The sequence below is a fragment of the Dasypus novemcinctus genome, chromosome 12 (assembly GCF_030445035.2).
Source record: "Dasypus novemcinctus isolate mDasNov1 chromosome 12, mDasNov1.1.hap2, whole genome shotgun sequence".
Classification (NCBI taxonomy): Eukaryota; Metazoa; Chordata; class Mammalia; order Cingulata; family Dasypodidae; genus Dasypus; species Dasypus novemcinctus.
This window is the reverse complement of record NC_080684.1, coordinates 62,588,837-62,614,612: the sequence shown is the minus strand read 5'-3', so window position 1 is coordinate 62,614,612 and position 25,776 is coordinate 62,588,837. Positions and strand designations below refer to the sequence as shown.

The window sequence follows — 25,776 nt, the reverse complement described above, 5'->3', positions numbered from 1 at the left end:
CTATTAATGGGATTGCTGGGTCATATGGCAGTTCTATATTCAGCTTCTTGAGTTTCTGCCAAACTGTCTTCCACAGAGACTGCAGTATTTCTACATTCCCACCAACAGTGAATCCTCTCCAGCACTTGCAGTTTTGTTTTCCAATAATCACCATTCTGTAAGGTGTGAAATGATTTCTCATTGTAGGTTTTGTTTGTTTTTTTAGGAGGTACCAGGAATTGAACCTAGGACCTTTTACATGGGAAGCAGGTGCTGAACCACTGATCTACATCCACTCCCCAATACAATAAGAGTTGCTTTTTTCATTCATTTCTTTTCGTTTTTAGGAGGTATCAGATTGAACCCAGGACCTCATACATGGGAAGCAGATGTTCAACCACTTGAGTTACATCCACTCTCCTCACTGTAGTTTTGTTTTGTTTTGTTTTAAGATTTATTTCTCTCCCCTTGCCACCCCTCCCACCCCCCCCTGTTGTCTGCTGTCTGTCCATTTGCTGTGTGTTCTTCTGTGTCCACTTGTATTCTCAGCAGCACTGGGAATCTGTCTCTTTTTGGTTGCGTCATCTTGCTGTGCCAGCTCTCTGTGTGCAGTGCTACTCCTGGGTGGGCTGCGCTTTTCTCATGTGAGGTGGCTCAGTGCAGGGCGCACTCCTTGCACATGGGGCAAGGACACCCCTGCGCAGCACAGCATTCCTTGTGTGTGGCAACACTGCATAGTCCAACTCACCACACGGGCCAGGAGGCCCTGGGTTTGAACCCTGGACCTCCCATGTGGTAGGTGTGCACTCTGTCAGTTGAACCACGTCCGCTTCCCTCCTTACTATAGTTTTGATCTAATTTCCCTAATAGCTAGTGATGTCGAACATTTTTTCATGTGCTTTTTTGTCATTTGTATTTTCTCTTTGGAGAAATGTCCGTTCGAGTCTTTTATTTTTTTGTAAGCACTTTTCTTGAGGTATATTCACATACGTACAATTACAATCTATCCAAAGTGTATACTCAATGGCTTTTAGTATAAACACAATGTTGTGCATTCATCACCACAAAAAAAATTTGGAGCAATCACTCCAGAAAGAAAAACTCCACACAGCTTAGCAATCACCTCTCAGTCCCTCTATCCTTCCCTAGCCGTGCATAACCACTAATCTAATTTCATGGAATCATACAATATGTAGTACTTGTATCTGGTTTTTTTCACTTAGCATAATGTTTTTTCCTATGTCTGATATTAACATTCATTTATTTAGCTTCAAAGAAAACCAGTCTTATAAATGCCATATTGCCCATATTCATATTTCATGAGGTTTTACTGTCCTGTACCATCCCATGTTACATTATTTAGCTTTCTTTTATGTAGTAGACTTTCCATTTCATCTACTGTCATGTTTATATGATAGTACTGCCAGTTACAAACATGTTGTACTTTCACTTTTTCTATTCATTTGCAAAGATTAACACACATCCTTTTTACCAGTTCTGCAAACTAACCTTCAACTTTCAATTATCTAACCTCATTCTATTTTCGGGTGACCCATACTCAAGTTATTAACTTCATGAGATCACGCAATATATTTAATTCATAGTATTTGTCATACCGTATTTGTCCTTTTGTGTGTCTGGTTTGCTTCACTCAACATAGTCCTCCAGGTTCATCCATGTTGTCATATGTATCCCAATTTCATTTCATCTTAGAGCTGAATAGTATTTCCACTGTATGTATATATCACATTTTGTTTAGCCATTGAACAGTTGGGGGACACGAGCTGGTTCCGTGTGTTCGCAATTGTGAATAATGCCTCCAAGAATATTGGTCTGCAAATGTCAGTTTGCATCCTTCTTTTAGTTCTTCTAAATATATTCATAGTAATGAGATTGCTGAATCATATGGAAGTTCTGTATTCAGCTTCTTGAGGCACTGCCACCAACAGTGAAGGAGTGTTCTTATTTCTGCACAGATTGCTCATCAGTAGTGTATAGAAACACCTCTGATTTTTGCACGTTAGTCTTGTATCCTGCAACTTTGCTGAACTCATCATCTGTTAACTCTAGTAGCTTCGTTGTGGAGCTTTTGGGATTTTCCAGATATAGGACCATATCATAAGCTAATAGCAACAGTTTTACTTCTTCCATTCCTATTTGAGTGCCTGTTATTCATTTTGCCTAATTGCTCTAGATAGAACTTCTAGCACAATATTGAATAACAGTGCTTTCAGTGGTTATCCTTGTCTTGTTCCTGATCTCAGCAAGAAAGCTTTCAGTCTTCACCACTGAGTATAATTTTAACTGTGAATTTTTCATATATGTACTTTACCATATTGAGAAAGGGTCCTTCTAGTCTTCTCATTTAGAGTGCTTTATCAAGAAAGAATGTTGGAGTGGATGTGGCTCAAGCAATTGAGCATCTGCTTCCCACTGGGAGGTCCCAGGTTCAGGTCCCAGTGCCTTCTTTAAAAAAAACAAACATACAAATGAGAAAACCAACTCAGGGGAGCATGTGGCTCAGTGGTTGAGCACCGGCTTCCCACATATGAGGTCCTGGGTTCAATTTCTGGCATGTACCTAAAAAAAAAAAAGATGTTGTATTTGGTCAAATGCCTTTTCTTCATCAGTCAAATGATCTTGTGATTTTTCTTCTTCAATTCATTAATGTGGTTTATTACACTAATTGATTTTCTTTTGTTGAGCCACCCTTGCATACTTGAGATAAAACCAACTTGATTATGGTGTAATTCCTTTAATGTGCTTTAGGATTCATTTTGCAAGTATTCAAGTGTTTTTTTGTTTGTTTGTTTTTTTGGAGGTACTGGGAATTGTCCAGGACCTCGTACATGGAAAGTAGTCTCTTAACCACTGAGCTACATTTGCTCCCTGACTTGCAAGTATTTGTTGAGGATTTTTGCATCTATAGTCTTTAGATAAATTGGTGTATAATTTTCTTTTTGTGCAGTATCTTTATTTTGGTATTAGGGTGATGTTGGCTTCATAGAATGAGTTTGGTTGCATTCTTTCCTGTTCAGTTGTTTGGAAGAGCTTGAGCAAGATTGATATTAGATCATCTTTGAACATTGGTAGAATTCACCTGTGAAGCCATCTGATCCTGGTCTTTCATCTTTGGGAGGTTTTTGATGACTGCTTCAATCTCTTTACTTGTGATTGGTTTGTTGAGGTCTTCTATTTCTTGTAGGGTCATTGTAGGTTGTTCATATGTTTTTAGGGATTTATCCATTTTGCCTACATTGTCTAGTTTCTTGGTGTACAGTTTTTCATAGTATACCTTTTATGATCACTCTTATTTCTGCGGGGTCAGTGGTAATGTTCCCCTCTTCATTTCTGGTTTTATTTATTTGCATCTTCTCTCTTTTTTCCTTTGTCTTCCCTAAGGGTTTGTAGATTTTGTTGATCTTGTCAAAGAACCGACTTTTGGTTTTATTTTTTCCGTTGTTTTTTTGTCTTCCGATCTTTATTATTTCTTTCCTTCAGTTTGGTTTGGGATTAGTTTGCTATTCTTTTTCTAGTTCCTGCAGGTGTGCAGTTGAGTTTTCACTTTTAGTACTAGTCATTTTTTAATGTAAACATTGAGGACTATAAATTTCCCTCGTAGCACTGCCTTTGCTGTATCTCATAGATTTTAATATGTTGTGTACAAGTTTTCCTTTGTCTCCAGATACTTACAATTTCTTGCAATTTCTTCTTTGACCCACTGATTATTTAAGAATATGTTATTTAATCTCCTTATATTTGTGAATTTTCCCTATTTCTGTCTGTTATTGATTTCTAACTTCATTCCATTATGATTAGAGTAAACATTTTGTATAATTTCGATCTTTTTACAGTTATTGAGACCTGTCTTGTGACCCAACATATAGTCTATCCTGGAGAAGGATCTGTGATCACTTTTAAAGAATGTATATTCTGCTGGTTGAGGATATAATGTACTATAAATGTCTGTTAGGCTTAGTTGATTTTCAGGTTGTTTCCTTATTTATTGTGTCCGAATGATCTCTCCAATGCTGAGAGTGGTGTATTATAATCTCCAGCTGTTCTTGTAGAGACATCTATTTTCCTTTCAGTTTTGCCAGATAGATGCTTAAATATTTAATATAGTTATTTCTCCTTGATGAATTGCCTCTTTTATTAATACATAATGACCTTCATCTCTTATAATGGTTTTGCATATAATATCTATTATGTCTGATATTAGTATTACTACTCCAGATCTTTTTTGATTTTGATTTGTGTGAAATATATTTTTCTGACCTTTCACTTTCAACCTGATTGTGTCCTTATGTCTGAGGTGAGTCTCTTGTAGACATTATAGATGGCTCGTGTTTTTTTATCCATTTGGTCAGTCTAGTGTTTTGATTGGGGAATTTGAATTCCAGTCCTTTAACATGCAGTGTTATTACTGTAAAGACATTACTTAACTTTGTCCATTTTGCCCTTTGGCTTTCTGTTGTCATGTCTTAATATTGTCTATCTTTTACCCTCTAAGTTTCCCTTCCTAATAATCATTTCTCCACTGTTCTCCAAGTCTCTCGCCTTATATTTTCCTTTTAGGCTACAGCACTGTCTTTAGTATCTCTTGTAGATCTGGTCTTTTGTTAACATACTCTCTCAGTTTTTGTCTGTGAAGACTTTAAACTCACCCTCATTTTTGAAGGACAGTTTTGCCAGATACAGAATTCTTGGCTGGCAGTTTTTCTCTTTCAGTACCTTAAATACATCATATCCCTTACTTCTTGTCTCCCTGCTTTCTGGTGAGAGATCATCACCTAATCTTATTGAGGTTCCCTTGTATGTGATCCATTGCTTTTCTCTTGCTCCTTTCAGAATCTTCTCTTTATCTCCATCATCTGCCATTCTGAACAGTAGGTGTTTTGGAGTAGGTCTTCTCGGATTTATTCTGTTTTGGGTGTGTTGTCCTTCTTGGATATTGATATTTATGTCTTTCATAGGGTTGGGAAGTTTTCAGTCATTGTTTCCTCAAATATTCTTTCTGCCCTTTGCTCTTCTTTTCCACTTCTGGGACTCCAATAATGCATATGTTTTTGTGTTTCACATTGTCATTCAATTTCCTGAGACCCTGTTCCATTTTTTCCATTCTATACTCTTCTGTTCTCCTGTCTTTACATGTTCAGATATTCTGTCTTTAATTTCACTAATTCTGTCATCCATTAATTCAAATCTTCTGTTAAATGTCTTTAATGTATTTTTAATCTCATCCATTGTATCACTCATTCCCATAACCTCTGTTTCTTTTAGGCTTTCATATTGTTCTTTATGGTCACCTCTTGTCTTATTAATATCCTTTATCTCTTTAGTCATATTTCCCTTCAACTTCTTGAATTGATTTGGGAGATTTGTGTGATTATCATTTATTAGTTGTCTTAAATCCTTTGTCTCATCAGGATATTTTTTTAGTTTGTCCTTTGGCTGGGCTATCTCTTCCTGTTTCTTAGTATGGCTTATAATTTTTTGCTGATGTCTAGACATCTGAATATGTAGGGTAATTTACTTTGATGGTCAGTTTCTCTCTCTTGTCTAGTGGTTTTGTTTCACAGTTCAATTTTTTATTCATCTCATTCTAAGTTTTATAATTGCCCAGCTTAAGTTATCAAAATAGGGCCAAGGACTCACTAACAGGGTACAGATCTGCTCACAGTGGTTTTTGTTTTGTTTTGTTTTGTTTTCCTTGCATTTTCCCAGCCAGCCAGCCAGCAAATGGCATTCATCAGTGAATCTTTCCCCAGAGATGACTCTTTCAACCTCCCCTTTCCCGTGATTCTGGTCTAGCCAGAGCTGAGATTCAAAATGGGCTTTGCTGTCCAAATTCAATGAAGAGAAACCACTCCCCACCCCCCACCACACCCTCCCTCTTTACAGGGAGGAAGATACCTGGTCCCCTCTCATTTGGCTACAGTGAGCCATGGGTTTATCCAGGCCATTCAATTTGAGCGTGGTGGTTGCCTTTCCTGGCTGCAGGAGTTAGTAACTCACAGTTTTTGTTTCAGCTTCTTCGTCTTTCTGTCTCTCGCCCTCCTGGGGGGTGCACAGCACTCTCCTGGTCTGCAGAGCCCCAGAGCAGGTCTGTTGGACAGCTTTTTGCCCTTCCTCCTTTGTTTTTGTGAGAGAGTTGAGCCCTGCCTATATATTCCAACATCATCTTCCCATCCCAGCAATTTGTTTTTTGATCCATAAACTTTTTTGTTTAACTAGATTAGCTATAAGTTTCAGCTACTTGAATTTTTTTCTTCTCTTCATCTGATGGAAAACCAAAAAGCAATAACTTGCATAGGGCCAGTTGGTGCACAAAATAAGAGTAAAATGGATGGAAGAAAAAAATAAGCACTGAACCAAATTTTCCAAATTGATGTTCATGGAGAGTTTTTCCATATTATTTTAAGTATTTCCTATTTTTGTAATAGGTTTACCCCAAAAAACAAAACAGATTCCCTAATTAAATGAATTAGAAAATGCTGGGTTAAACAGATAAACAGGTATCTTCCCTCAGTACTTCTTAGAACCTTAAATTTTCTAGAGAAGGTTCTAATGTGTAACTTTTCCAGAATTTGTTTAATCCAACTTCTACAATAATCAAGCCCTTCTTATCATATCCCAGAATTAGTATTTCTTAAAGTTTAATAGCAAGATTATTATTCTCTTTTTCCTTTTAAATTACTTGTCTCAGAAAAATCACTCCTGCTGTAAAAATAACACATAGCAAAAGGATTATATCTAAATAAAATCCTTAAGACCCAAGAGAGTTGATATAAACAGAATGAAATTTATAAAACAGTAGAAGAGAGAAATATCAAGCTTAGTGCATCATGAGCATTATAGAAGGGAGGTCAGGTCATATGATTTTTACTCATCTCTTTGGATCTGTGCATTGGTATAAATGAAATCATATGTAGCAGATTTTATTTTATTTTTTTTGAAGTATGGAGGGCTGAACCCAGGACCTCATATGTGGAAACCAGCTCTCAACCACTGAGCCACATTAGCTTCCCTGAGTTGTTTTTTTCATTTGTTTTGCTTGTTGTTTGTTTTTGTTTTGTCTTTCTCAGGAGGCACGGGGAACTGAACCAGACACCTCCCATGTAGGAAGTGGGCGCTCAACTGTTTGAGCCACATCTCTTCCCTGTAGCAGAATTTTAACTGAGGGATAGTGAAACTAAGTAAAGGCTGATAACCAAAAGGTTAATTAAGTGAATTTTTCCCCTCCTCTCCACTTTTAGGAAGACAAGTTAAAGTAACAGAACAACTAGGAACTTGATTATTTTAAAAACAAATATTTGAGGTTATGAACCTACGTCATTAGTCATAGTATTATAACTAATACGTCATAGTATTTTAGTAGAAACCAGATTTTGATAAGGTAGAGTTCTTCAATAAAATGTTTCAATAGGAGGGGTGTGCTTCTATTGATGATTTATCTATTAATAAATATGAGCAAAAAAAAGGTCTTTCAGTATATTCTAGAACCATAGAGATGAAATATGATAGAGAACATTTGAAGATAAAAAGAAAAAAGGAAGTTTTATCACAATGAGATAATGCCATAAGTTACCCAACCAGCTTGAAGAAGCAGGTGATATTTTCTCAAATCAGATCATAAAAACAAGTTAGGGTAAAATGTCTTAGTGATAGAATTCTCATCTTTCTGCAGGTTTGCTTGATGTGACACTTAAGTAAAACCACCCTTTTGGGAATTTCTTAATTTACCTTGCTAATAGTCTCTAATATTAGTAGAAGCAACAAGGAGAACCAGTCTTCTGGAACTAATTTAGCCCAATAAGTAAGAGTTAATGAAATTGAGGCAACTAGAATCTTGGATGGGAAATTACCTGGTCATCTTAGAAGTGATTATGTAAGGAGGTCCATACTAGCAATAATGAATCATGAATTCTAATTTCAGAGGCACTCATTTCCAGAAATTTGGAAGTGTGTAGGGAAAAAAATGAGTTCCTATGTATCTATAAGGAATAGGGGCTTTCTAAACAAAATTCTGTACTCTGAGGTTTCAAGAGTTTAATGAGACGTACAAAAAAAATAGAAGATTAGGCATGAAATCCAGGATAAGTTCAGAATTTTGTTATGAATATGTGAATAGTATCAGGGAGATTGGTGAGCACAATCATTTACAAATTTAGAAGATTAAAGATAACAAGCCTTTTTTTAAAAAAAAGTAGCTTGTTAATAAAGAAAAACTCACTTACTAGACCATTGCTTGTGGTTTGAGGAGGAGGGGAGGTAATATAAACTTAGTAAACAGACAGCATAGGAAACAGAGATAATCAACTTCTCTAAGTGTTCTGAGCTTGATGGCCACGTAATTAGATCAAGTGATAATGACTGAATTTGTCAAACAATATTGGTTATTGGAAGGAAGTCTTCCTGTTGTGTACAGGATTCTGTTTTATCTTAACTTCTTTAACCCTTTTATCAATTATTTAACTCTTGACATAGATTGCATGCTTTTGAAATTGTGCACATCCTGTGATAGGATGAAACAAGCTTAGATTTATAAAATGAAATTACTAAAGATAAATGACAAGTCCTATTCTTTACATCAGAAAGTAAGTTACTCAAAAGTAAGATGCTGGTTTAGAAGCAGGCCATATACAAAATCACTTTAGTTTTTAGAGAACTCAGAAAACATAAAGGAATATGATGCCTTCCCAAAAAATCATTAAAAGCACAATGACAAGAATATAGGAAATACTGCTTACTCATTCTTCACCCCCATAGTCTGAATTTTACATTCAATCCTAACCATTGTACATTCTAGGGATTAACAAGATAACTTCACATATGATCAATGATGGTGTTGCAGGGAATCAAAAATGGAACTGAGAAATGATTGAAGACTCTAGGATTGTTTAGCCTAGAAAATAAAAGATTTAGAAAGGAATTTGATACCTTTCTTCAAATATTTGAAAATATTGTTAGGTAGAGAGGAATTTTAAAGCCTTTCTTCAGTAAGCCTTAAAAAACAAATACATATAGGCATATTAAAGTGATAAGAGTAATAGGTAAATTTTAACGCTGCTTACTTAAAAAATGGCATTGAATGAATTGCTTCAAAGCAAAGATAGATATCCATTTTTAATGTTTTTTTTGGGGGGGTGGGGCACTTCCTCAGTTGAAAAACAAAACAAAAAAATACATTTTCACTCTGGTTATTTGTGACTGATAAATGTAACGCTTCTCTCTCTTTTAATAGTGCTAACATATTTAGCCCGCAGTTTTATAAGTGTACCTTCTTCTTAAAATTATGTTGCATGGTTTTAAAAATAGTTTTTAGGAAGAACTGGAAAAATCTGATATGTTAACATGATTAGTTCCAATTTAAAAAGAAATTATCAGGTGGCATTGTTGAATTTCAGAATTGTTCCTTAAAACCTATTGAAAATGCTAAACTTGTGTGTTTCGTTCAGGCACATGCACAGGGTATTGTACCTCCAACCAATAATTGTTATTTATCACTGTAGATCATACCTCACTCCTGTTAGGGATGAAGAGTCTGAATCCCAAAGAAAAGCAAGATCTAGGCAAGCAAGACAATCTAGAAGATCTACACAGGTATATTATATATAAAGCTTCAAAGTAAACTGCCTTTTTCTTTTTCACTTTTCTGAGAATAATATTTGATGTCAGTATATAGTGTGAGTAAATCTTAAAAGGTAAAGATTGCTTTAATGATCCATTACCTTTTGTATCTATAATGTTTTGGCTGTGCTTTTACTGTTATGCTTGATCTAATTAACCATATGCCTTTGTGTATTTATTGATATCCCCTATTCTTTTTTTTTTAATTAATTTTATTTATAAACACTTCATATCCACCAAACATAGACCTCCCTATTAATATGGTATCTGGCACAGAGTATTTGATAAGTATAATGCATTAATCGTATATGACGTTTGTTTCAGAGTTCTCCAGAGAAACAGAATCAATAGGATAGCTGTATATAATATATATGTCTTATACATGCACGATAGTAAGAGATTTAGTTTCCAGAATCAGCTCATGTGATTGTGAGGTCTGGCAAGTCCAAAATCCATAGGGAAGGCCAGCAGGCTGGAAACTCAGACAAGAAGTAATGTTGCAGTCTTGGAGCAGAATTACTGTTCTGGAAACTTCAGTTTTTCACTCTTAAAGCCTTCAACTTATTAGATGATCCCACCCCCACCCCTCCTTCACCCTCCCAATATACATTATCAACAGTAATCTTATAAAGTCAACTGACGATAGGTAATAATTACATCTACAAAATACCTTCACAGCAATACCTAGACTAGTGTTGACCAAACAACTGGACACCATAAAATTAGCCATCACAAATGTTTAATTATTATTAAAGACTTTTATGGCTATTTGGAGGTTGAGTTGGGATGGGCAGGAGAAATAGAACCCATCTTATTAGGTATATAAAACAGCTAATGTGCAAGTATAAGAAAAATGTTAGGCAGGCTACTTATCACCTTACCTCCCCCTTGCCATTCTAATTATGTCTCTGATATACCCCTTGTGTCTTTCTCTTCTCCAGTTAAACTTTCCCTAGTCTGGCATTACCTTTTTGAGCTTTATCATTATTTAGCTTTCAAGCTGAATTATTTGGTAACAATTCTTCTTTGTACCTTTTACTTCTTGAAATCTAACCTGTTCTTGAAGGCCTAACCTTCAAGTATTATTTCTTTTTTTTTTTAAGACATTACAACTTTTTTTTTCCTCTCCCCACCCCCATGCCCCAGTTGTCTGCTCTCTGTGTCCATTCACTGTGTGTTCTTCCGTGTCTGCTTGTGTCAGCAGCACCTGGAATCTGTGTCTCATTTTTGGTTGCGTCATCTTGCTCTCCGTGTGTGCGGCACCATTCCTGGGCAGGCTGCACTTTTTTCGCGCTGGGCGGATCTCCTTACAGGGCACACTCCTTGCGCGCATCAGCACTGCACATGGGCCAGCTCATTACACAGGTCAGGAGGCCCTGGGTTTGAACCTTGGACCTCCCATGTGGTAGGCGGACACCCTATCCGTTGGGCCAAATCCACTTCCCAAGTATTATTTCTGTATTTGAAAATTCTCTGTTAAACCTTAACAATTACTATGTGTGTGTACATATATATATATATATATATAAAACAAATACATATAATATATAATATCAGTACATTAGCTTTTCCTCCTATGTCTGAACCTCTTGAGAACATTATATATTCATGTGTTATTTCATTCTGTCATTTTGCTATATTGTTAATTTTTTTAATGCAGAGACAATTTCTAACACACATTTATCTTTCCCAGGACCTATAATTGTGCTTGGTCGTTGTGATTTTTCATCAAATAAATGACTTGCTAGGTAGAAAATCTGCTTTTCAGTTTGCAAAAGAATTCCCAACATCATCCTATTTGACTTTTAATGCATTTATATTTAATATATCTACTTGTAAAATAATCCTTTGGAATGAGTTTAATGAATCTCATAATTGAATGTGTGTGTTTTTGGGTACAGGGAGTGACATTGACCGATCTTCAGGAAGCTGAAAAAACAATAGGAAGAAGTCGGTCTACCAGAACCAGAGAACAAGAAAATGAAGAAAAAGAAAAAGAGGAAAAAGAGAAACAAGATAAAGAGAAGCAAGAAGAAAAGAAGGAATCAGAAACATCTAGAGAAGATGAATATAAACAAAAATACTCCAGAACATATGATGAGGTAATAGTATACCAACACACCATCTGCAAAATATTTGAAAGGATTTTAACTGGAAGTCTGAATTACCTTGATGTGATTAGAGTGGTATATTCATTTCCTTTGAAACAAATGTTAAGTGTTCTCTATTTTTCACTGTGTGTACCAATTCAAATGGGTTTTAATTTTGATGTTTCACAGACTTATCAGCGTTACAGACCAGCAACAACTTCAAGTTCAAGCACTCCATCCTCTTCTGTTTCTACAAGTTCACTGTATTCTTCAAGTCAACTAAACAGGCCAAATAGTCTTGTAGGTATAACTTCTGCTTACTCCAGAGGATTAACGAAAGAAAATGAAAGAGGTAAGAAAACCAAATTTTGAAAAGAGTTTTCATTTCCTCCAAATATTCCTTTGAATTGGCTTTTCCTAATCGGTTAGCAGAAAAGGAATAATATCCTAAACTGTTGATGGTTGAGAATGAGAGAAGTAGAAAACAAAAATGAAAAATGATATGGTCTAGGCATGGTACCTATATCTTTATAACCTAAGATTTCATAAAATCTTCCTGTCCACATACAAAGAAAAATCAATATATTAATAGCAGAGTAGGTGGATGATTATTTCTGGGATGGTATATTCGTTTAGTACTTTTTAAGTGCTTTAGGCTATTTCTTGCCTACTGTATAGATCTTAAAAATTTTTGTGTGTGAAATTGTTTTAAATTAAGACACATGTAACATACTTGATAAAACAAAGTTGTTTTTTATACTTTGAGAAATATATTTCTTTTGCAACTACATAGTGACATTGATGCTCACTATTAACATTTCCTATTAGTTGATATAAACTTCCTATTTAAATTCTAATGAATTCCTACTTTAAATCAGTAATGGGTACTAAATAAAATTATTCCTAACTAGAGGCATTTTTTAATTTTAAAGGCTAAATCCTGTAGTATTAGTCATGTTATTATCAGTAATTATTTAGGATAAACATCAGAAATTTTTTTCCTAATATTTGGCTATCTTTTGTTGAGTGTTCATTGAGATGTTTTGGTTCTTTAAACCTCTGTGTGTGAGACCTGCATAATATTTATAAAAATTTTAAGCAAACATTTAAAATTAGTGATATTCACATAAAAGTTCAGATTTCCAGCTTCTCTTGAAAAGGTAGAAGACTTGGCAACAGTGGTTATGAATTATCACATGTTAACGATTGACTGGAGCCAAGTAGGAGGAAACTATACCCCCTATGGATTAACAGTTTCCTAGCTCATATTACCCATTTATATTAGCTGCATAACCACTAGAGGCATATGAATTTGAGATCTCTTCTCTGCACTGAATCCTAAAAAAATTTTTAAAACCCCTCTTAATGCTTTAATTTTGGTTTTATTTTGCTGTGATTCTTTGCTAATGACATAGCTTTTTGAAAATCATTTTTAACAATATTTATGTTCCATATACATGTCCTTTTTTTAGCATCTACAGAGGCCCTTTTATTTATCTGTTAGGTAAGCCTAAAGACATTTTACTTAGGAAGGAAACAGAAATTTTAAGACTAACATATTTTATGTTGATTTGTGTTTAATAAAAGATACTTTTTCCAAAAGAAAAGGAATTGGTCTTAGATACTATCTAATAGAAATATAATGATTACTGACGGTAGTAGAAGCATAAAAGAATAATTTTGTGTGGTGCCTACTAGCTGTTTCATCATTAAGAACTATTTTCTTTTTTTCTTGAAGTATTTGAGTATTATAGTAATTCCCTGTTGGACTTTGATAAACTGGAGCACCATCCTCCTCCTAGGATTTAGTTATTTTCTATTCAACAAATATCATTAAGTATGTCTTTAGAGCAAAGCTTTTGTGTTAGGTGGTGACACATTTACCTTGCAAAATACTGTCAAGAAATAATGCATGGGTAACGGGTAGAGCTCATTGGTTGAGTGCCTGCTTGGCATGTAAGAGATCCCAGGTTCAGTCCCCAGTACCTCCCCCACACACAGAAAAAGGAAACAATGTAATCATGTGGTTCATTATAATCTTTAACAGAGGGAGAAAAAAGAGAAGAAGAAAAAGAAGGAGAAGATAAATCACAACCTAAGTCAATCAGAGAACGACGGCGACCAAGGGAAAAAAGAAGATCTACTGGAGTTTCTTTTTGGACACAAGATGTGAGAACCTGTTAAAATATCATTACTTTGATAGTAAATGTTTCCAGAAGTACATACTAATAGCTTCTTATATGCTTCAGATTCTTTAAATTATCACTATGTAGATCAAGCTGTTAAATCAGAAGTCTTAATTATAATGATGGTTAACAACTACGTAGATTTTTGTTATCCCTTAAAATCAGGAGTTCTGTCCTGATTTTGGAATAAAGACAATAACAGCTCCAGCTTAGAATGCATGTATTAATTATTATATAATGACTAAATTGTTCCTTTATCTTTGAAATTCTTGATAAAAAGTTCCTTTCTCTGATCCCATTTTCACAAATGTCATTATAAAATCTTCATAACAGAATGACTTCCATTTCAAGGTATGCTGGCTAGAAGCCATCTTTACTTACCAAATTATAATAACTAATCCTATAAAATTTAATTTTAATCCCCAGTTATGGACCTGACTTTGCTCTTCATATGTAAGAATATGAATTTCTTTCACATTCACACTGATAATAATGTGAAACTTCAGTTTCAATACATTTAACCACAGAAAGGCTAACAGGTTTTTCAACCTCTTGGGATTTTTTTCCCATTAAACTTTTTTTTTTTAAATATAAAAGAGTTGAAACATAAACAAAAGTAGAATAGTACAAAGGTCTCCCCGATTATCTGTCATTTCAGCTAAATTCCCACCTACTTCTCCAACTCCTACATTATTTTGAAGAATATCCTAGGCAGATCATCTGTAAATATTTCAATGAGTATTTCTAAAAGGTAAAGACGCCCTTTTAAAAATTATTAAAATTATATTTTTAAAAATATGTATAAAAATAATCAGTACATTTACACAATACTTTATCATAATACTGTTATCACATTTATTGTTAGGCAACTTCACAATAAATCCTTAATATCAACTATCCAGTCAGAGTTTTAATTTACATTTGGTTCATAACATACCATAAATGGCTTTATTGTTGCTATAGTTTATTGTTTTGGTTAGGGTACACGTAAAGATTGTGCATTATGATTGCTTATTCCTTTTAAAGTCTTTTTTAATCAGTAAATTCCCCCTTCCATCCCATTTATTTTTCCTTGCAATTAGTGTTTGAAGAAATTGGATCATTTTGTCTTTGAAGTATAGTTTAACACATTCTCTGTTTTTTATATTTCCTATAAATTGGTAGTTAGATCTAGAAAATTGATGAGATTCTGGTTCAGTAGTTTGTTGTGTTTTTTTTGGGCAAAGTACTGTGTTCTTCCATCAGAATGTCCATAATGTCTAGGTGATTTTAATTGATTGCCCAGGAACATTTTTACAACAATGAAGTAAAACCTCACAGTCTTAACAACCTAACATAGTAAATCTGTTACTTAAAATTATCGTTTAATAACATCTTAGGAATTTTATAGGTAAAGCTCTATTATTTAGTATTTAGTATTTTCCCCAATTTTATTCAGACCAGTTCTCCCTTCAAAATTCTACTCTTTAGAGTCATGCACTTACCAGCATTATAAGGCTCCTTCCTGAGATCCATATTGGCAATTCCCATGTTCTTAATTTGAGTGAGTTTTAGACTGAATTCTAATCAGCCATCAACATATGTGTCCTTTCCTCTTCATAGCCACAAATTTGAATCTGTGGCAGATAACATACAAAAACAGCCAAGGAATCTGTCAAAACACTGTGTGATTAGGCTGTTCTTTACTATATTATTGGATTTCCTTTTTTATTTACTACTTTTTGGGAACTCAGACCCTCCCTGCTTTTTAATTTCCAATCCTTTTCGCCCTCAAAATTCCAATGGATAATGACAATCAGTTCATGAGCTGGAGCTAATATTAATAAATATTACTATCATGATTATTGATGCCTCCATCCATTTAGTAACTTCACATATCATCATCTTTGCTAGGTACCAAAGCAGTAGCTTGTGCAAAGATTTTCTTTAGTCCTCAAAATAATTCTGTAAAGTTGTTATCCCCACTTTATGAAAGAGGAAATGATGACTCAAAACATTTAAAATCTTTTTCCCGCAGTCACACAGCTAAAAATAGCTATTCCATAGATTTATCTAGTTTAAAGCCTATGATACTCTTATTGGGATCCTGAGCCAAGAATGTTTGAATACAAATTTCTTTTTTCTCTTCCTTTAACCCTTTACACTTGTTGAGATTTTCAAGGCCTTCTAGTAAAATATTCCCATAGTCTGGAATTCTAGGCTTTTAGTCTACTGAGACTTTAATTTTCTATTTGATGTGCTCTGAACACCCAAGAAGTTTTTAGATGGATGAGCACATCCAAACACAATAGGACTGTTACAGTAATCTTGCCAAGCTTATAGATACCACCTCTTCTTACTCTTAAAACAGTGAAATTTCTGTTCTTTTTGCTTCCTTATTGTAGTTGAGCAGCTGAATAGTATTTATATTGACTATTAAAGGTTTGATGTAGTATCACTACTGTTTACAATATAAAGTAGAATATCTTCTATCTTTATCATACCAAGCCTTCAGCTTCCTCATTCCCAAAATGAATGTGTTTCCTAACCAGGTTGTTTTTCACCTGTATGTTAATCTACTTAGATTCTGCCATGCTGACAAAAGAGGCTTCCACTAAATAGGATGGAAAAATTCCCACTTAACAATCAATTTTTCCTTTGATCCATTTCATGATAGGTTTTTCTCAAGAGTCATTTTAAGTTAGAAAAGTCCTAAAGTTCTTAAGTATCAACTGTTTGAAATTTACCTTTACTTTTCTAAAATATATTGACAATTTATTTTAGAGTGATGAAAATGAACAAGAACAACAATCAGATACAGAGGAGGGATCCAATAAGAAAGAGACTCAGGTAAATAACATAACTTTTTGTATTGAGAAGTATTCATATTTTCCTAGAGTTACCTCTTAATTATGTTCAATTATATTTATTCAAAACAGTTACTGAACACTATACCTAAATGCTGAGGATATAATATCAGTGGTTGCCCAGGGATTAGAGGTAGGAGAACTGGAAAGGGGCATGAAGAATATTTTAGAGATTGTACTGATGGTTTTATGGACATACCCAACTGTCAAAACTCATCAAATTATATATTTTAAATGGAGGACGTTTATGGTATGTAAATTAATCCTCAGAGTTGAAAAGAAAAGAAAGAAAGAAAATATTACTCTTAACCAAAGGGAAATGTCTAGAGGATATCCAGAAGCAATGGCTACCTTTCCAGGCCCAGATTTTAGTTCTGTAGATGGCAAAGCTATGTGCTGCAGCAGATGATGGGTCTCTCTGACTCTCTTTACACTTGTTTAAAACTTTAGAGTCTTCATAATGACAACTGATCTTCCCAACAGTCTTGTGGAAAATGCATTTTTCCCCCTCAGTACTGATGAAGGAATTAGAATTCCTTCAAACTAAGGCAAATTTAGGTGAGTTATGGTTGCATAGATCATAAGTGGTGAGTTTCTTTCCCCTAGCCTTATTTTACCTCCATTCCCATTGCAGAGAACTGAAATACTTTAAAGAGCTGCCCTCCACATAGGCGCAAAGCTGCACAACATGAATTAGTTCTAATTTGACATATAAATCCAGCACTAATCTAGCCTGAATTGAAATTCTGGTCATGTTAAGGTTGTTTTCTCCATTTCGACTCTGAACTCCTTAAATAGAGCTGTTATAGTTCCTTTTAATCAGCAAGGATCTATAGTGACATGAAGAAGTGACCACAGGTTAGTTACCTGTGCTATGTAATTGTGGGGTGGTACTTTTAGGGCCACATGTGCCTGTCTTGACCCAGAAGGTACTTTTATTTTATCGTTAGGTAGACAGACAGATGAGGAATGACTTATTTCCAAGGATAAATTATTTGCAGTGTTAAAGCTTTGCCACTTTAAATCCTTTGCCTATCTATTGCCAGCACTCCCCCAGTTCACTTATGTCCCAGGTTTATTATGTTCTGCAAATGTGTTCATCTTCCTTTCCAAGAGATACCTTATGAATTTTGACCTTTCAAGGAAAAACAATGGACAGGTAAACAAGAGGGAGGAAAGTTAGCTAACTATCCCCAGGTAATACTTCTCACTGCTTTATCACATAGACCCCACCTCCCACCAGAATAGGGTAAAAGGGAAAATATTTTCTGGCTGCCAAAGTTGTAATTTCAAATTAGTTCTTCTTTGAAGCATATTTATATATGTTGTATTTACTTTTTTTCTGTTAAAATTATACATGAATACATTAAAGTTAAACATAGAACATTGTTTCTATGGAGAAAAGCTTTCTAGTTTCAAACAATTTAAATAGTTGTTTATCATTTTAAGTAGAGGATTGTTTAGATCTTGCTTTGTGCTAGCATTCATTGAGTTAGAAGTAACAGAAAACCCAACTCAAATTGGATTAAACAATGAAGAGAATTTGTTAGGCTCCCATTATATTACTCAGCCCTCTATATCAGCTTCATCCTCAAGCATCCTCAGGGGGATAGGTTATATTACTTGGCTTAGGCCACTTAGGGCTCATCTCTGGGATTAGGCTGCTGTCTTGTTGCGATGTGACCTGTGTACCATCCTACCTAAATCCTAATGACTGCCGCACAGTGAGGAAAAGGAAAAAAGGAATGTTAAGAAACTAACCATAGTGTCTCCTGCAAAAGACTAGAGGAGTCTTCTGCCCACTTAGTGTGCTCTTCTCTTTTGAAAACTGGTAGCATCGGTCCTTTGTGAAAAGGTAGGAGCAGGAAAATTTTCCTGTGCCATTTCTGAAGTAGTGTTTTATCACTACCTCAAAATTGTGTTTTATAACAAAACTTCTGTACAGTTTGGAGAAACCAAGTTAACCACATTGAAAAATGGTTTTCTGGTTTGTACTTTTACACTTAAAGGAGAAGTAAATTGTAAGATGCTAGAAATTCATATGAATTCTGAATCGCATGTGAAGCTCAAACTATCTGCCTTAAGAATATAAATTAAAAGAGAATTAAGATAAAATTTTATCACAAATAATTTGAATTACTTAAATTACCATAATATCATTGTTCATTATTTCCAAAAATGGACCTTCTGTTCCTTTGGTTATTGTGATTTACTTTCATTAAGACATTTGATTGTAGACTGTTAATATACAAAGAGCATTAGTAATAAATCAAAAATTTAAACCAAGTATGACACAAAGATTGGAAAATATAAAGACAAGATTAGAAGATTTGATTATATAAAAAGCTGTCTTATGGCAAAAGACACTTGTATTAAAATTGAGACACTTTTGCTCAGTTTAAATTAAATAATTTTAGCTCTTTTTTTCTAATATTTAAAGGATTGCTATCTTTTAAATGTAAGACTCAGTATATAAATTAATAAGGTCAGAATACATGAAACTTAAAATTTTTACAGAATTCGAAATGCAAGTGGCCAATAAGCTTGAAAGTGTATTTAATCTCATTAATAAAACCAAAGACATGACAATTTTTTGTCTTTATGTTTTTAATGTTACATTAAAAAAATATGAGGTCACCATATACCCCCCACCCCAAGACATGACAATTTATACAAAAGTGAAAATGGCAAGGATTAATAATGTCCAGTTTTGACATGATTAGTACTGAAATAGGCATTTTTGTATATGGTTGGGAACATAGTAAGTCCATTCTTTTAGAGATAGTTTAGCAATATGGATCAGAAGCCTTAAGAAAATGTTCATGCTTCTTAGCCCAGCAATTCACTTGTAGAAATGTATTCCTAAGGAAATAACTTAAGTATGCAAAGATAAATCTATAAGGTGTTCATAACAGCTTTGTTTATAACACAAAAAAACTGCAAATGCCCTAAATGTCTACTAGAGTAAATAAAATATATATGCATAACTATATATTTTGTGTGTTTATGTAGATGTTATATGTACAAAAAAATAGCAGTGGTTGTCAAAGGGGTGGAGGAAAGGGAATTATAGAGGAACTTTTTAAACCATAGTACTTTTATACAAGATTATATTACTTTACATCAGAAAAATTATGAGACACAGTTTTTACTTTGGGAAAGAATTTTAAATGCAGGGAGCAAGGGCAAAATTGGATTTGCAAAAGAAATTTAAACAAACTTTACTAAAACATTTTTAGTTCCAGATAGACTTTAAGAAGTAATTTTACAGTGCATTCAAATTTAAATATAAGGGGAAAATACAAATATCTAAACTCAGGAATTTAACAAACCACTGCTGAATAGTTACCTTATAGAAAATTATAAATTCGTTGAGTATTTTGGGAGGAAGAGAGAGATGATCAATCTAAAACACTTATTTTGACCCCCAATAAGGCTGTTTTATCCTGTTAATCATTTTACCATTTGGATAAGAAGAGTTACGGAAACGTCAACATAGCATACTACCTGTTTGAGAAAAGTTAAGCTTAAAATAATCATAATTCCCAATTCCTTAATTTCTAAACCTTAAAAGAAATGTGTAGCTGAATTTCCAGAAAATAAATTTTTACAGAAATATGTGTGCACTGTTATGCATAAAATATCGTAAGTATTCGTTTGTTTCCCTTATATTTTATTGCTTCAAAAACAGAAAAAAGTGAAAAATAAATGTCACATAGTAAACTTGGCATTTCATGTAAAATGTGTTTTTCTAATGTTTAGTGGGTATAATAAATATTGAATATTTTTCTTATTCTCATATTTTTCTTTTAATTAAAAAAAGTAATGTATGAAAAACTGTTAGGAAATCATACAGATGTCCATAAATTGCCTAATGTAAGTATATATTATGTATGTAAAAATAAGACAGTGGTCTATGTTTTAGAACCTTGATTTAGAACAACCATATCAAAGTTAAAAGCATATATAGTGAATAGATAAGTTAGTTTAATAGTATGAAATCAGTATTGATACATTAAATTTACTTGATCACACATAAATTAATAGTTTCATGAAAGCATAAAAACTTGGTGTGTCTATGTTTGTTTTTCTTTCTTTCATTCTAGACGGATTCCATTTCAAGGTATGTGTTCTTTCTTTTTTAAATTGACCTTTAGCTCATTTTTATCCTGACTAAAAATATGTTGCTATATATTTATGAATTTTGTAAGTTGATATAATTGGGTAGTAAAACTGTATGGAGGGGAGAGGATATAGCTCAAATGGTTGAGTTCCTACTTCCCTTGTATAAGGTCCTGGGTTCAATCCCTGGTACCACCTAACCAAAAAAAAAAAAAATCGATAGCTATTTAGATGATGTAATCATTGTTACTAGCTTTCATATATAAAGGCTTTACTTCTATTGCAGTAGTCACAGTAGATCAACAAGAAAGACACTATTTTCCTAAATATCTACAATAGTGGGAACTTTTCTAATGTTTTTCTAGGTTTCCTAAATTACTTCAACAGTGACTATCTCATTGTTAACATTAGGAACTGATGAAACCCAGTCATGGCCAGAAATTTATTTGTCTAGGTATTCAGAATAGCCTCTCTCAGCCCTGCTATAGATAAAACTAAACAAGGCACCCAAAAAAGTCTCATATAGCTCAAAATTGTTCATTATCTTCAGAAAACCTCCAATATTTCCTTGAATCTAATCTCTGTTCCACTTCTCCTGCCCATTGTTGTTAATCAGTGTCTTTGAGATCAAGAACAAATTTTTATATACTGATGGTTCTATTGAACTGAAATGCTGAGGTAATAGTATTTATCAGAAAATGTGGCCTGAATTCAGAACCAGATAGTCTTATTTACAGATACGAAATGTTCTTCTTGTGTAAGACAAACCCATTTCCTCTTACTTTGGATATATTGTATTTCATCAAATCTAAGATGTTACAGATTTTAAAGCTGGTACCATTATATTATGTACCAACAAAAAAAAAGGAAAATGCCACCAATTAAACTGTAACACACCATCATTTATCATTTCTAAGACATGTCCTGATTTCAGAGATGTTAAAATGTGGGAGGAAAATGTAGTTTTTAGTTGTTCAAATATATTTCTAGATTATCATGATATGAAACCAATTTTTACTTTTAGATATGGTAATTTTGAATTCCTTACTCAAATAATATAAATTTAGCAGTATTAAAAATAACTTCTCTGAGTATAAAATTTGCTAACTTGTTCAAAGAACTTTAAAAAATACAATCAGATATGTTTAAAAAATAACTTCTCATTTTATTATCTTTCACCAAAAAATCTATAAGATAGATTTATACACACTATTTTGGAATATCAAGTTAATAAACTCTAGGATGCATGTTAGTGTAAATTGTGAAAGCCTGTAATAAAGATTTTGATTTAAACTCATCTTTTGAAGATATGAAACCAGTTCCACATCTAGTGATCGGTATGATTCCTTGCTGGGTCGTTCTGGATCATACAGTTACTTAGAAGAAAGAAAACCTTATAGTAGCAGGCTAGAAAAGGAGGATTCAACTGACTTTAAAAAGGTACTTGGGTTATTTAGTTATGTTTTGTTTTTTTGAATAGATTTATTTCAACCCCCCCCCGTTGTCTGCTGTGTGTTGTTCTGTGTCTGCCTGCATTATCCCGCAGCATTGGGAACCTGCATCTCTTTTTTTTTTTTTTTTTTTTTTAAGCATCAGCTCTCCTGGGCAGGCTACACTCTTTTCACATGGGGCTGCTCTCCTTGCAGGGTGCACTCCTTGTGCATGGGCACCTCTTTGCAGGGGCACCCGTGCATGGCACGGCACTCCTTGCAAGCAGCAGCACTGCGCGTGGGCCAGCTTACCATACAGCCCTGGAGATCGAACCCTGGTCCCTCCATATGGTAGACAGACACTCTTATCAGTTGAGCTACGTCAGCTTACCTAATTATGTTTAATTAAAAATAAGTTCCTTTTTTTAATTCATAGATATTTATGTTTGGTTATTATTCCTAGAATCTCATAATAAAATCACTATTTGAAATAATGTTCTTCATGTTTCAGTTTTTAGTAAGTAATGGTAAGTAGAAATAAATAGCTGTTTATTATTTGTCTTTTAAAGGGAAAAGGAAAGTACCAGGACTTTATTTCATATTTAAGTGTCACAGGTCAAAATGTGATTGAACTAGAAAGAGGCAATAAGTAGGTTTGTGTGTGCACTCATGTACACTGCACTTTCCGTTGTTTACCATGTTTGTTAATAGGAAGCAGAAAAACAGAGAACATGGTTTTTTGAGAAGTATAGTTTTTCCTAGGCAAGTGAAAGCCTTGTGGTGACTGAAGTACTGTTAAGGATTAAGAATGGAAGTAATCAAGGAATAAACCCCAGAAACTCAAAAATCTAATATTCTGACTATTGTGATTCTTCATATTATAGGGTTGGAATAAATGTGACGCGTTTTTGGTAGAAAAAGAGAAGGGTTGTGATATTTGTACATGTCCTCAGGTATCTGGCAATTATTTGGATTACCTGCTTTCTTACAAGCCAAGTCCCTAGTCAGCAAGAAAAGAAAGGGGGATGATTTACGTTAGGAATAGGATTCAGTCAGTCGTTCACTAAAGAACTGAACACTGACCTGTGCTAAGTATTGTGACTACTGTGCTAAGTATTGTGACACTACTTAGTGGGAAGGTAGCAGAAGACATCCTTGATCTCATGGGCATTTTCCATCTAGTGGAAGAGACAGACATTATCATACAATCATACTAATAAAAGATTGAGACAATTATCCTGAAGTAAAGAAAAAAATTATAAAAATGTAAGAAAGGAAATTGATGGGGCCTGGAGATGGATGTCCTAAGAAAGTGAGGCTTGAGCCAAGAACCAGAGGATGATTAATAGTTAACTGACAAAAATGCAAAAGTGTTTCCGATAGAGGAAACTACAAGCACACAGATATGATTGGAGAAGGGTACATGATGTGTTGAGGAATTAAAATTTCAGAATGGCTAGTAGAGCAGAGGGAATGATGGTGTGAGGTTGCGGCTGGATATGTGGGCCCAAACCAGACCATGCAGGGCCTTACAGGTCATTTTAAGAATATTCTTATGCTAAGAACAATGGAAAGCCATTGAAGGGATTTTAATTTGTGGGGGAGTGATGGAGTGGTTGACATGTGAAAATTAAGATGTTTTAATTTTAAAATTTAACTCTTCTATGTATAGAACAGATTGAGAGGTGAGGGAAAACACTTTGGTTATTAGAATAGTCTACATAAGAGATTACTGTAGCCAGAGTTAGGGTAGTAGTAGCAACAGAGATGGGAGAAGGGGAAAGGGGAAAATAAAGTAGTAGATTTAATTATCAGATGGAAAAAAAAAAAGGAGAGTGTCTTGGGTTTGATCCTGGCATTGAAATATTTTAAGAAATAGTTCACTTCCTTTTAACTTTACTATAAGCAATACAAGTATAATGCTAAATGCAACTGCTAGTCCATCCCACTGTTGGGGATACAAGAGGAAGTGCTGGGCAGAAAAGCTCATAAACCCCATGTATAGATCACAGTGGCTATTCAGCTCTAGAAAGTATGTGGGCCCTTTTTATCAGATAGTCTGACTTTTGTGTTTTTTTCATTTCGTTTTTTAGAAGAACCTGGAAAGTAATTTTAAGTGCTGAAATTATTAATAAGTTTTAAGTTCGTAGGGAACACACTTTTGCATGATAACCTATGCCTTACAACCACAAAGCATTAAAATACATTTTGTATGTATCCTTTAATAGATCATATGTTACCTTAGTCTTCCTATCTTGATATTGCAAAGTAATCTATGGTAAACCTTAAAATATTAGGAGAGTAGAAAAAGTAATTTGTTTTTCTATCTTATTTTTTATAGCTTTATGAACAAATTCTAGCTGAAAATGAAAAGCTGAAGGCACAGTTACATGATACTAATATGGAACTCACAGATCTTAAATTGCAATTGGAAAAGGCTACCCAGGTTGGTATCTTTTTCTTTTTGTTAATTCCGAAGGTAATTGTTGTCATTTATTCTATCTAAAAAAAATTGCATTGAATTTTTTTCTAATAGCTTATTTTTTAATAAGATAATGCAGTTTACTGATGACTTCATTGACTTTTCTTCTGAAACAAATATAAACATAGAAAAGTGTAGGCACGTAGTGAAAAGTCAGGGTATTTTTAAGCCTTTCAAACACCTGTGTTGTAGTTGATGAAGGAAATAAATGCTTACTTTCACCATACCAAATGTAGCAAGGCATTAATGGCATCTATACAGAATTTTTTTTAGCCAACAATTCTTTATAATGTTTCTTTATTGTGAATATTTCCTGTTTGATAAAGTAAGAGTTATTTGTTATAGCAATGATGAAGGAAGGTAATTTTAATCATAACTCTTTATCTAACCTTCTTTTCCATACCTTATAGTAACAGCCTAAAGGATACAATTTTAGACAATAAAATTTAGATCATCTGGAATGTGTAGAACACATTGTTTCTCAGGCTCTTTTTCTGTGGAGTACATTAATTCTGGGAAGTAGTAACAGGCACATACCCTCATTCCTCCATCCTCACTCCTTAAAAAACTTTGTGATCAAAGAAATGGGAAATGCGACATAGTCTATATCTTGAGGGTTTTATAGGGTATATTTAATATGTTAAAGGCTTTGAGGGGTCCTGTAATTTTTAAGAAAACTAACATTTAATTTTCATGCGACTTTCTAGAATAAAAACATTTCTGCAGCATAAATTTTGTAATCTAGCTTGAAAACATGAATCTAAAATGGCATCTCTAGTTCTGTGATTGGAACTCTGTATCCTTCTTTTGACTGTTCTTTAACATCTCATCTTTTATATAGTTTTCTAAATTAATTGTGTTTGTTACACTTGTACTTGCTACCAGGTCCCTTTTCTTTTTGTTAAACCGGTTTAACTATTATGTTACATATGCAAATGGAAGCTGTGCTAAAATTTTGGAGCAAAGAATGTCGTCATCATCCCTCAGGCGGCATTTGTAGTTCAGTGA

The 25,776-nt window shown here is 34.0% G+C and overlaps 1 protein-coding gene across 6 annotated transcripts in view; it reads left to right on the top strand.

Annotated features, from left to right (window-relative positions):
- The window catches only part of PPP1R12A (protein phosphatase 1 regulatory subunit 12A), a 221,214-nt gene that overhangs the window by 182,763 nt on the left and 12,675 nt on the right, over positions 1 to 25,776 (top strand). For all 6 annotated transcript variants that reach the window (XM_058308478.1, XM_071218972.1, XM_058308481.2 and 3 more), the window contains 8 exons: positions 9,495 to 9,585; positions 11,514 to 11,714; positions 11,892 to 12,054; positions 13,750 to 13,871; positions 16,652 to 16,717; positions 20,841 to 20,857; positions 22,164 to 22,296; positions 24,628 to 24,732. In XM_058308478.1, coding sequence (XP_058164461.1) covers positions 9,495 to 9,585; positions 11,514 to 11,714; positions 11,892 to 12,054; positions 13,750 to 13,871; positions 16,652 to 16,717; positions 20,841 to 20,857; positions 22,164 to 22,296; positions 24,628 to 24,732 — 898 coding nt within the window. The remainder of the gene's footprint in view (positions 1 to 9,494; positions 9,586 to 11,513; positions 11,715 to 11,891; positions 12,055 to 13,749; positions 13,872 to 16,651; positions 16,718 to 20,840; positions 20,858 to 22,163; positions 22,297 to 24,627; positions 24,733 to 25,776) is intronic.